General features: G+C 43.0%; 1 protein-coding gene across 2 annotated transcripts; it reads left to right on the forward strand.

Annotated features, from left to right (window-relative positions):
- The first annotated feature begins 772 nt into the window (after window positions 1–772).
- Window positions 773–12,462, forward strand: cdk13 (cyclin-dependent kinase 13). 2 transcript variants are annotated; one of them, XM_031583913.2, is made up of 15 exons: window positions 773–2,924; window positions 3,346–3,942; window positions 4,058–4,219; window positions 4,313–4,452; window positions 4,857–5,027; window positions 5,306–5,495; window positions 5,785–5,841; window positions 6,155–6,256; window positions 6,373–6,450; window positions 8,200–8,316; window positions 8,460–8,591; window positions 8,807–8,997; window positions 9,940–10,527; window positions 11,197–11,464; window positions 11,497–12,462. In XM_031583913.2, the coding sequence occupies exons 1-15, from the start codon at window positions 1,816–1,818 to the stop codon at window positions 11,822–11,824; spliced, it is 4,230 nt and encodes a 1,409-aa protein (XP_031439773.1). In that variant the 5' UTR covers window positions 773–1,815; the 3' UTR covers window positions 11,825–12,462. The 2 variants fall into 2 exon arrangements, with proteins under 2 accessions (XP_031439773.1, XP_012672373.2); XM_012816919.3 differs by having other exon boundaries at window positions 775–2,924; window positions 11,197–12,462.
- The last annotated feature ends 279 nt before the right edge of the window (window positions 12,463–12,741 follow it).

The raw sequence follows: 12,741 nt of genomic DNA on the forward strand, positions 1-12,741 counted from the left end.
CTTTAAGAACGTTCTATGCTAGCTTCTATTTCTGATAGACTGACTGTTGTCTGTTGTCAAACCAATGCTAACGTAGTCACCGGCCAGCAGACTTCAGAAAGCTAGGTACACACCTGAAATAAACTCAGGTATGGTACCAGGACATGGTATGGGAACAGCACTGCCCATGAGCAGAAAACTTTGTGGTGGTCAAATCAGCGCAGTGCATTACAGGGACTGAACTACCATCCACCCATGACCTGTACAGCCAGTGCTGCAGGAAAAAGGCCAAGAGGATTCTTTCCGACCCCAACCATCCCAGCCACAGTCCTTTAAAACTCCTGCCATCTGGCAGACAGTACAAAAGCATTCTGACACAACAGATTCAGAGACAGTTTCTACCCTCATAGATGCTGAAGGACCCCCTCATATGGTCAACCTCGTCCAACTTGCACTTGCCACTTTAATTTAATTTAATTTAATTTAATTTAATTTAATTTAATTTAATTTATATCTTCTTCATCCTGTCTTTCTAGCCTTTAAATTCTTGTACCTAATTTATTCTTTTTAAGTTGAGCAGACACTTGAGCACAAGACATTTCATTACTAATAAATGCACTTTTTATGAGTACATGACAATAAACTTGAAACTTGGAGCTAAACTTGTTTTTCTTCAAAGCAGAACATACAAAAACATCAAAAGCTGTCTCAATGAGGAAGTAGGATTTGGGGATCATGAAGAACTATCCGAAATTCATGTAGTACGTAACCACAGAGGTTACCATTTTTTTTATGAACTCTTCCAAAATTCCCATAGATGTGAATGGAACAGTGGCTTCCTCTGCTCTGCCTAAATGGGGATTTGTGACCCAACCTCACGATCTGGGATTCAGGCAGTGGATCGTCATGAAGTATCTTGCTCCGCCTATATAAATTCTTTGGTAACACTGCTCGAATTTCACACTCCAGGAACTCCTCCACCTAGGCTGCTGCAGAATTCATGCAGTGGTCCATCTTCATCCATATAGACTGTCTTGGTCCGACGTCAGAGTGATTCTATTGTTCTGGCAAAATTGAAATGTCTTCGCGAATTTCGTTACTTTTTGCGCCCGTAACGGAGATGGTTAAAATAAACTAAAGAATATTAGTTAATTTAATTGTAGCAGTTACTGGCCTAAGCCGAACTATAACTAGATGAAGTGAAATATATATTTTTGTAGGTACTTCACAATGGATTCCATAGTTGAATCTGCTGAAGTTGACTCACCCAAGAATGGCAAGATAGTCACTACTTCCTACTTAATGAGTTGGTCTGTGAGGACAAACACTAAGAAGTTTTAGTCTAGAGACATCGAACATTTCTCACCTCTCTGATTTTGTAAGGTGAAATGTATTTGACCAAATTATGTTGCTATGAACTCTACGGTACAGATAACAACAAAACCAAGGCATTTCACGTTATTGTGGATTAAGACCATTTGCAGTAACATTGACTAGCTTGCTAGCCAGCGTTAGCCAAGTTTGCGACGGTAACGACATCAAGGTGGCAGACAATCAAGACTGCGTGGACCCGGTGGAATAATGTTTGTCACTCGGCACTAAACTGAAATAAATAAGTACGTCAATGAACTTACTAAAGTTTTGCTATAACTGTAAATACGATGATGGATATGTCACGTTAACGTTACGTGTTGTAACCTGCTGGTGTATTTAGCTAGCTTGCTAGCAGTGGCATGACAGCTGAATTCACTTCAAATGTTTCGCTTTGTTCATTGGGGACAGTCGTTTGAAAGATCTCAATCTATATAGAATACATTTGATCGCAGTCTGTTGTAAATGCCTAATTCGGACGTCATTCGGGAGGCCCGAGGAAGGAGCCCGTTGGCACTGAGAAATTCCGGGCAGGCGAGGCAAAGTAATCCTGTAAGCAGTGCCGTTTTACGAAACAAACATCGAGAGAAGAGGCGGTCATCGTCTTCACGGCGGAAGAGGCACAAACATGGGAAAGAAAAGCCCATTCACACCCAACACGAGCCCAATAGCGAACGTAGATGTTATTTTGAAAGAGACGGGGAGCTAAGGACTATGGTGGAGTACGACGATGTAAGCTCTCAGTCAGAGCGTTTCTCGGGGAGCCCCTCGCCCAAACACGGTGCTAACCGATCAGAGGACCTACTCAGTGATGGAGATTTTGTAGACAGTAGCGGCCCTACTTCACCAGATAGGAGGTCACGAAGACAGCACAACCCATTGTTTTTGAAGAGAGATGGACAAAGTCGTCCTCCATCTGAGAGAAACAGACAGGAAAGTGAACACAGAAGAAAGGATCCACCAAACAATGAAAGAGACTCCAAAGTTGATATTGGGGGCAGACCTGAGAAGAGAAACAACAGAGACGGCACAAAAATCAGCAACAGTAATGTTAAGAAGTCGTTGTCGAGTTTTCCCCAAAGGCCTTTGGGTAAAAGTGAGTCCAAACGACACAAAAGTAAAAGCAGGTCTGAAAAGGACCCCCCTTCATACAGGGATACACCACAAGCATATAGAGAAGAATGCGAAGAACTGCGGGCCTATGGAAGAAGTCCAGGACAGAAGTCCAGGACAGAAAGTACATATGGGACGTCCTGCTCATTCGGCTACCAGTCCCCAGGCTCTAACTACCAGTCATCAAAGAGAAGAGAAGAGAAGAGACTTTCCCCCGGTTCAGCATACTGTGGTCGAGATGCGGATTCATATGATGCACACAACATTACAAAGTCTCCAGGTGTGTACGGATATAACAAAAGAAAGCGATCCCCTGCAAGCCCAAGCTGTTGGCGGAGATCCCCAAGCTATGGCCGACATAGCCCATATGAACAAGGAGAGATTGCCTCTAGTCCCTATAGTGTTTCGAGACGATCAGGAAGTCCCTACCGAAGGTCTTCAAGTCCAAGCCCAGGCAAAAGGTAAACAAGTATAAATATTACACAATTTTAGTTTAATATTATTGCTTACTTTTACATAGTCGTGAACAACATTGACCAGTTGTTTTTCCCATTCCATGAAAAACCATGGAGACATGCTAGCTTCCAATGTGTAGTATCACTGGTTTAATGTAAACCAACAACCTTTGTGAATTTGTGTATATTTGTAAAAAAATTAACACATACAAACAATCTTATTATTGGAAGATAATGAAACTCTTGACTTGCTGTGCTTAACCATAAAGGTATATATTAAGCATCTATCTTACCTGCAGCCTTAAAATCTTTTAATTCAACACCAATAGTTCACCAACAATAGGATAGATGTTATAGATGGATGGATATATAGGGAGATGTTGTCCATATACCAACACATTGTGCTTTTTCGTTTCTATTCCACTAGTCGTCGACCTGCCGAGTCTCGCAGCCGAAGCCCATACACCTCGTCGTGTCAGTCCCGTTCCCGAAGTCGCCACCGCCACTCCCGCTCCCACAGCAGGCCCTCCAGCTTGTCTCCGAGCACAATGACATTCAAGAGTAGTCTGGCAGCTGAGCTCAGCAAGCAGAAGAAAGTTAAAGCTGCAGAGGTTGCTGCCCGAGCGAAGAGCTCCTCCTCATCATCATCATCAGCCATCAAGGGCTCCACATCCGCAGCCTCTGTGCCTCAAAACAACCACACTTCCAACCATGCTACTTCGAAAATGTCTCGACCACCTTCACCCCCGCCACCTCACCGGGAGAGGAGTTCCAGGAACCCTATGTCTAGCAAACCTCCCCCTATGTCACCTCTCGCCAAGACCCCGAAGAGGACATCAGAGGTCCCTCTTGCCAGCAGCAGAAATGCCAAAAGCGAGGAAAATCTGCTCATACAACGGGAGAAAAATAAAGCCATGGTTGGCCAGAGTAAAGAAAAAGAGCAGGTCACCGGAGCACCAGTATGCACAGTGTCTGCTGTCCCTCTGCCATCCTTCCTGTTGGAACATGTGGATGGGGTCAACAGGTGGGTGTAATGCTCATTAGCTCTTGTGATTTAGGCAAGTTAAGAAGCAAATATATTGGTTATATTGATTGGATTGGATTGAATATATTGTATGTCTGCGTTTTTATATTCTCAGCTTTAAGGAGTGCTTGCCGGCACACACAGGAAAACGGAAGCCAGAGAGGAGAGCGAGACAACTCCTTTCAGACCTCCCACTTCCTCCAGTACTCCCTGTGGACACTTCTACAGCCAGTCCATCAGATGACAAAAAGATCCCCACTCTGGCCAGGAGGCCCAAGTATGTTCTATAGCCACCATGTTTGTTATATTTTCATTGTTTATTATTATTATCAGTGAATTTTGTTGATCGACAGTAACTGTTTTCTCACAGAATATGTGGTCCCCGGTTTGGAGAGAGTAATGAGGCGGAAATTGATTGGGGGAAACGATGTGTCGACAAGTTTGAGATCATTGGGATCACTGGAGAGGGTACTTATGGACAAGTGTATAAGGCAAAGGACAAGGACACAGGTAGGAGGCTGCTGTTGTCAGATTCATCTCTGAAAACTGATTTGAATGTTAAGGCCAACACACGGCATACGATGCAACGGCGATCGACAATGGAATAGAATGTATTGAAGTGAATGAGGCAACACATATACAGCGAGTGGAGAGATGGGCCACCTGGCTTAAATCACCCCCTTTTCTATTTTCGAGGCGATTCATCTTATTTGTTGGTTGTTTTCCATTCCAATATTTACCTTTTCTTTTTTCTTATGAAAGGAAGCACGCTAGTCGTCTGTGTTACTAAGCCAATTCAGAATTCCTCCATCGAATTTGACCATTGCATCGCTTGCCGTGTGTTAGCCTTTAGAGGTTTTGTTCTCGTGTTTGTCTTGAAGTAACATGTGACCCTTTCATGGTCTCTGTGACAGCTGAAATGGTGGCTCTGAAGAAAGTTCGTTTAGACAACGAGAAGGAAGGTTTCCCCATCACCGCCATAAGGGAAATAAAGATCCTCCGTCAACTGAACCACAAGAGTATAATCAACATGAAGGAGATCGTCACCGATAAAGAGGACGCTGTTGACTTTAAAAATGATAAAGGTAAACAACTCAACATTTAATGCTGCTTCAGCTTGCAGTGTAGTGTGTCTGAATTTGGGTGTGTTTACCTCTTCACTGCTTTCTTGGCAGAACTTAGATGTGTTCTTTGCTGTGTTTGGTTTATTAATGCCTTGTTTACCATAAAAAGTCACACACAGAGTAAACTGGTCATGATTAAATGTTGAAGTTTTGGTTGACAGCTAAACCTAAGAAGTAGACAGGGTTCCTTCTTACGGAGTGATAAAGTGTTAATCCCTTATTTGCTATTCCTTTTACAGGGGCATTCTATTTAGTGTTTGAGTACATGGACCATGACCTTATGGGGCTTCTGGAGTCCGGCTTGGTGCACTTCAATGAGAATCACATCAAATCCTTCATGAGGCAACTTCTTGAAGGGCTTGACTACTGCCATAAGAAGAATTTTCTGCACCGGGACATAAAGTGCTCAAATATCCTTCTCAATAACAAGTAAGAGAGTTGTAGGAATCCTCCACTTCATGTTTAATCTCTTTAAACCCCATTGTGCAGATGTCACCCCTGCTAAACATGGCCCAAGGAGATGGGAGATACTGCTCATTTTGATTGTGGTATCAGACAAGATGATTAATTTAATGAATGTAAACTGTCAAAACCATAACCTATTCATGTGCTTTTTGTTACTTGTCTGTATCTAGCTATATTTCTTTCTACAAGCCCTTTATAAAATATGATATCTTGAGATATAAAAAAATGTAATGAAATGTTCTGTTTCTTTTAGGGGCCAGATTAAACTGGCTGATTTTGGTCTGGCCAGACTATACAACTCTGAAGAAAGGTAAGAGTTATTTTTGTCTGCCTATTACAATCCTTAAAATAAGGATAACCTAAGCTTTAATACTGAAGCTGTTTGACATCTTATTGTGAAAGGGTTACTGTGTTGTTGTTGCTGTGTGTATTCCAAGCAGAGAATCTGCCGGAACCCTATTTTTTTTGGTTCATTTTTAAGAGTCAAAGCAGTGTAGTTGTGGGAACCCTAGTGTTTTGATTCTGATTATTATTATTATTATAATTTTTATCCGCTAAAAGTGTATGGCCAGCAGAAACCGTTGGAAACCGTTGATTGCTTTCATTTGCTTTGTTTTCCTTAGCCGACCATATACCAACAAGGTGATAACGCTTTGGTACAGACCTCCAGAGCTGCTGCTGGGGGAGGAACGATACACACCTGCCATTGATGTGTGGAGTTGTGGGTAAGACTAGTCTAGAATCGTTACTGCTCTCTTCCATGTTTTATAATGTTATTAATACAGATCATAATAATTACTTTTAACCCTCTGTATGCTTGACCTGTTTTGCAACCATGTAGGTGCATACTTGGGGAGTTGTTCATCAAGAAGCCCATCTTTCAGGCCAACCAGGAGCTCGCTCAGTTGGAACTCATTAGGTACGATTCATCATCATAGTCTCTTGTCTGTTTAATCTGATCGTTCAAAACTACCATCACCATGACAACACTGGTTTGTTCGGTGAGAGAACACCCTTCCAGCCCTGGGGCCCCATGGTTTGAATGTGGCTGAACAAATAAGAAATAATGTCATATACCCGAGATCAGTTCATTAAATATCAGAAGCCATGGTTAGTTTGGTCCTTGAACATAAGTGCAATGTCAATCTAAAATAATTGAATGGTCCTGTGTTGTTTGGGAAGGGACCCAAGACTATGACTAGCAACTGGTTGAGTGTGAAGACTAGAGACTGTGTGTTTCATATTTCAGCTAGACTGCAAGGCATATAAAAAAATATGAAAACCAAGCAGATTATGCAGACCGCACCACATTTCACCAGGTGAAGTTTTGGAAATGTAATGTAGAGTTTTGAAGATGGACCAAACCATTTGGCGTGCTTTGATTCAGGTTGAACTTTTTCATCAGAAGATGTTGGCCGTAGTCATTGTAGGCCATGCCTTCACATTTGATTGACTTCGAAACTGTTTGGTGTGTCAGAATTCCCTGAACAACCCTTTTGTCCGCAACAGGTTTTTTTCTGAATGCTGTCTGATTCGGTAGTAACAGACAGACAGAGAGAGAGGGAGGCAGGATCCACCAGGGTCCAACCGGAGAGCAGAATGAGAACTTTTGTGTCCTAGATGCTTCTAGACGAATTGTGGTATTTTTGAGTGCAAGCTGCAGTGGACGAAGGTCCCAGTTAAGGAGCTCTCAGATTGTCAGGTCACTGACTCAGTCCACAGGCAGGATGCTTGAAGTCGGTTTTGAAAAGAGACAATGAGTTGCCTGAGTTGGTTTTTCTGCAAAAACACTTTTAGCATAGAGAGCAGAAGCAATAAGGTTCCAGCAGCTTCATGGCCTGAACCCCTGAAAATGTAGAACAATTACAAGTGTTCCAGCAGCTTTGCTCCACGACCCTTAAATGAAGCTACAAGTGATGAACAACGGGGTTGAATTGAAACCGGCAGAAGCGGCATTTGGCTCTATTCTGCTATGTTTTGAGATTTCAAAGTGGAAGGGTGTGTGGGATATTTTCATATGAATAAGGGATAGTTTTACCAGATACCTGTTGAATGAGTGTAAAGATTAGCTTTGGGTTATATTTCAGATGAGGTAGAGATTTAAAATAAGAGGGCGTAGCTTGAAGTGACCTAAGGTAAAAATGGGTGTGGTATTATATACCATGGAAGTCTTTGATTTGGGTGGGGTCAGAATGGAGAGGTCAGATTTAATTGGCTGGATTGGTCAACCAAGCAAAACATAGATGGGAGGTGCTAATTACAGGTTTAAAGATGTTGCCGCGAATGTAATGTGGCAGATCTATTTCCGGAATACATCTCTTTACTGTGGCTTAATGTACTACAGTAAATCCGTTGGAACAACACGTCCTTTGTCTTGACTTTCTGATTGTGAAAATAGTTTAAGACTTAGAATTGGCCACCACAGGTGCCCAAACTGCCACACACCATAATTACTATTTGTTTCACTTTAAAATAAAAATCGGCAAAATACATGTTTTGTTCAGGGGTGCCCAAACCACTGTATAGCCTACGACTGCATCCATCCCAAGTCAGAGAATGAGTTATGTCTCTTTTTGTTGCCTAATGGATAACCATACATATTCAATGGAAGTGCTTTGCAAGAGAAGAAATGAATTACTCTGAACATTTCGTCTTACTTTTGTTGTAGTCGAATATGTGGCAGCCCTTGCCCAGCTGTGTGGCCCGATGTCATCAAGCTACCATACTTCAACACGATGAAACCAAAGAAACAGTACCGTCGACGGCTGAGAGAGGAATTTTCTTTGTGAGTTAAGACAGACATGTAACACAACGATTTTTATACCCAACAAAAACGTAATAATTCCAGAACTAAAAATCCAGAACATATCGTGCTCGTCGACCCATGTTTGTATATGTACTCACGTGAGCATTCGCTGTTTTCGTTAGCATCCCTTCCGCAGCCCTGGACCTGTTTGATCACATGTTGGCCCTCGACCCCAGCAAGCGCTGCACAGCGGAACAGGCCCTAAGAAGTGAATTTCTCAAAGACGTAAACCCAGCCAAGATGCCCCCTCCTGAGTATGTGTGCCTCTGTTATTCCTTTGATTCAAAGTAATGTTATGTAGTCTTTTAATCTGTTTTAAAAGCAATGAATGGCACAGTCTCCTCTCACTGATTTACTTCATAAACTCTACATCATATCTGTTGTTGTCTGGTGTAATTCCATTCCATTTTTTAATAATTGGCCTCCATCGTTCCCATGGTAACTCCCCCCCCCTTCAAATCCCCTGTAGTCTACCTTTGTGGCAGGATTGCCATGAACTGTGGAGCAAGAAGCGGCGCAGGCAGAAGCAGATACCGGAGGAGCTCTTGGTCCCCAAAGCACCACGCAAAGAACTGGGCTTGGATGATAGCCGCAGTAACACCCCACAGGGCTTCCCTGTACCTGGGGTACACAAAGGTCTGGCCACCGCTGCCCTTCCAGGTAAGACAGATATAATATATTCCTCTATAAATGGAAATTTGATACTTTGACTGAAGATTTGCGAATATGTCAAACTGGCTCACTCATCAAAATGACCACAAATGGCCAATCACATTTCAGCAGACTTTGTCAATTACCAATAATCATGAGATTTGGTATGCTTATTCATGTTTCATCATTCATTACTAAGGGACGATATAACTGACACACGGCGCTGTCACCAATTTTGTTGTTGTGGTTTTTGTTAGCCACATTTGTAAATCTAGAATTCAAATAGCTTGAAACTGTTGCCATTCGTAATTCCTTGCAGTTATATTTCTTATTTTTGTCACTGAAAACCCTTTGTGCAGCTAAAACACTAAGGTCTAGAAATGGCAAATGTGTCAGATGGGTTGCAAATCTCACCTTCTACTCAGGCAAAGAAAATGACTCTCATTGACCTCAAGGTGGCACTGTAAGAATTGTCAGAATGCACCCAGTTTTAACCCTTCAGCAAATGTTTTTAACGTTCCATTAAAGAACATGTCTTCGATAACAGTAACAAACTTTAAACTTCCATCATGGAGGCCTGAATGCCAGTAACTAACTTCCACATACTTAAAAATCAAGGATGTGCTATTTTGTCTTCATGGTGAAATAATTCTGCAATCAACCTCGCTATTACAGTGCATGCAGAGCGAGGTGCTGTACTGTTATCCGGTGACTATAATTACTATTACTATATCCAGTGCTATGCTACGCTAAATCTCCTTCAAGTTAAAGATTCAAACCATAGAATTCCTGGCTTTAGAGAGTTACTATGGTTGCCCCACTGGGCTCGCACTTTTAAGTTACACCTGATGCGTGTCAAAACTGGTCATATACATTTATGTATGTATGTATTTGTTTGTTGTTTGTTTTTGTTCTAAGGATTGTTTTTCACTTTTTTTCTTTCCCTCTCAGACCCAAAAGCTGGAAGCCCACAGCTGACGCAAGAGCAGTTGGCTGTACTGTTCAATTTGCTTCAATCCAAGAATAACCCAGCCACGGCATCAGCCTCCGCTCAACCTCCCCATGCCATGGACTCCAAGATGAACCTGGAGACTCTGCAGCAGTTGAGCAGAGCTCCTCATCCAGGACCTGTGGAGCAGGATAACCCTTCTGAGACCTTCGCTCCGCCTCTACCCGCCTCTCAGACTCCCAAAGTCTTAAACGCCTCCCAGCCTCTCTCTTCCCAACTGCCAGGTGTGAGTGTGCCTCGTACCCCACCACTGCCTAGACCTCCGTCACCCCTCCCTGCTGAGCACAAAATGGAGGGGGGAGAGGCCACAGAAGCAGCTGCCACCCAGACAGCTGTCACTATGTTCCTTGCTCAACTGCTGAAGGTGCAGCAGGCTCAGCTCCAGGCGGATGGAGAAGGCCTCAACACCAATCCCGGAGGGGAGGGGACTGACCTGCCAAAAGGAGTTCCATTTGGGTCAGCCGTGACGCCTTCTCGGTTGCCCCCATCCAAAGTCAGCCAGCCTACCAAACCCAGCCCTGTGTCTCCAGGTGAACTCTCGTTATTATAAAAAATTTCTTAATTGACATTACTAATTCGAAGTGGATGATTGTTAAGGTTTTGTCTTAATTCCAGCCCTCTCAATTGAACATATCCTTAGATTTCTGTTGAGCTGTAGCTATGTTAAATCGCTGCTGGCTTTAGCTTAAATACAGTTGACCTGTGATTTTAAAGAGGACCTTTTAGTGTTAAATAGCTTTTTAAGCATGTACATGTTCTGCAAGGTTCAAAAGCCCAAAGTGCACGCCAGAGGGACCTAATGACACCGCACCTCTAACCGAGTGTGAATAGAGATGTACAGAATGTGAACAAATATTTTGTTTTTGCCACATTGAAGCATGTAAATCAATTCTATTAGACCCCAAAAATAGAATTATGAACCTTAACAGAGTTTGTGTATTTCCTTCAGTCTACCGTAATGTCCAGACTTTTAAACGCGGTTTATACATTGAAGTCTATGTAAAGTTTTGTGTGCTTTCAGTGTTAGGTATGTAACTTGTTAACAATTGACACATGTAAGATGAGCAGTAAAGACAAAGTAAGACAGAGGAGAACAGTAATTGATTGTATTTTCTTCCTTAGTCAGTTGATGTCTAAATGTAGTTTTTGCTCAAGCATTTCTTGGGTCCTTTGGCTAACTAATTTTTTTCTTTTCGCAGTATCTGATGGAAGTGAAGTGCCGTCTTCTTCCAGACCATTGGAGTCTCTATCCATCTTACCCCCCGACCAGAGACCTCCCGAGCCACCCGAGCCGCCCCCTCATTGTGAAGATCTGGACTATCGACAAACCCACTTCCCCTCTTCCGGTTTTGGGGATGGCTACCGCAGTCATATGATGAGTGGGGAAATGGCTTCTCATACCCTAAGGGAGGTGTCATGTAGTGTCCACAAACAAGAGGCCGCTGCTGCTGCTGCAGGTACAACAGGGCCCCAGGATTGCTTATCTGCTGGAGGTACAGGAGTTGCCACAGCTGGGTCAGGCGGGGGGGTGGTGGTGGTAATAACCCCAACAGCATGGTGTTCAGTGGTGATAAGGACCACCGGTTTGAATACAGCAACAGCCCTATGCCTGTTGAGGGCTCCTCCAGCCGCCACCTCTACAACCACACCATTGCAGGAAAGGGTGTTGCTGCTCCCCTCTACCCTCCTCCTCTGGCAGCCTCAACATCACACCCTGGCCAAGCGTGGGGATCCCCCTCTCAGTCTGTCGCCCCGCATCTCCCCCATGGATTCACCCCTCACATGAGCGCCGCATCACTGAGAGGACGGGGGGGTCCCCCTTTCTGACCTGCAGTCTAAGCCCAGTTAAATTCAGTTACATTCACTGTTCACTTGTGACCATGACCCGCGAGAGGAAATGAAATGAAATGAAATGAATATGCAAAGATGCAGACTAGCCTCCATATGTTTACTGGACTCTTAATAATACTAAGGAGGTGTTTTTAAGACATTATGCGCCTATGTAATAGGAAAACTCCCAGGGCATCTTTGAGGGTGAGCTTTTCCTACTCATACATTATTTTTGGTTTTGGTTTTGTAATCGACAATTGTGTTTTGAAAGTCTTTCACCTGCACTTCCATAGGGAAAACTGTATTAAAAAAAGTTTTGAACTACTGAATGAAGTTGGAAGAATCATTATAGGTATGGGTAGATCATTTTAAACACAAACACTTCTGATTCTTCACCGGAGGATTTCAATTGGACTGTGTAGAGACCAGTAGCACTTGGCTGACTGAATGTATGGAAAGCTACTGAATGACCTTGGAAATCAGGTGTTTCTTTGAAACCACACCCACCAGCCCTCGTCTAGATCTGTTCTACAATTGAAAGACATTCAACCAAGATCGAAAAGAGATGAGCAAACAATGTCTGTTTTTATACTTATTTCCCTTGCCAGAATTTATTAAAGAAATGCCAGCAATAACTTTTGTGCCTGAGAATGATCTGTAGCAAAGCCGTGCTATGTTGGCATGTTTACATGGATGGTGATGGCTGCCCGTGATACGGAGCAGCGATTTAATTTGTCTGTATAAAACGTGGTCTATAGTAGCATGACTTCAGCCATTTTTCAATTGTATTGGGTCGTAAGTTCATCTCATTACAATTTGTAGGTGTGCTGCATTCTTGGTAGGGCTAGGAAAAATATCAATCGAGGGATTAATTTCAATTCATGCTGGGACAATTCTGTGTTGATTCACAAAAT

The sequence above is a fragment of the Clupea harengus genome, chromosome 17 (genome assembly GCF_900700415.2).
Source record: "Clupea harengus chromosome 17, Ch_v2.0.2, whole genome shotgun sequence".
Lineage (NCBI taxonomy): Eukaryota > Metazoa > Chordata > Actinopteri > Clupeiformes > Clupeidae > Clupea > Clupea harengus.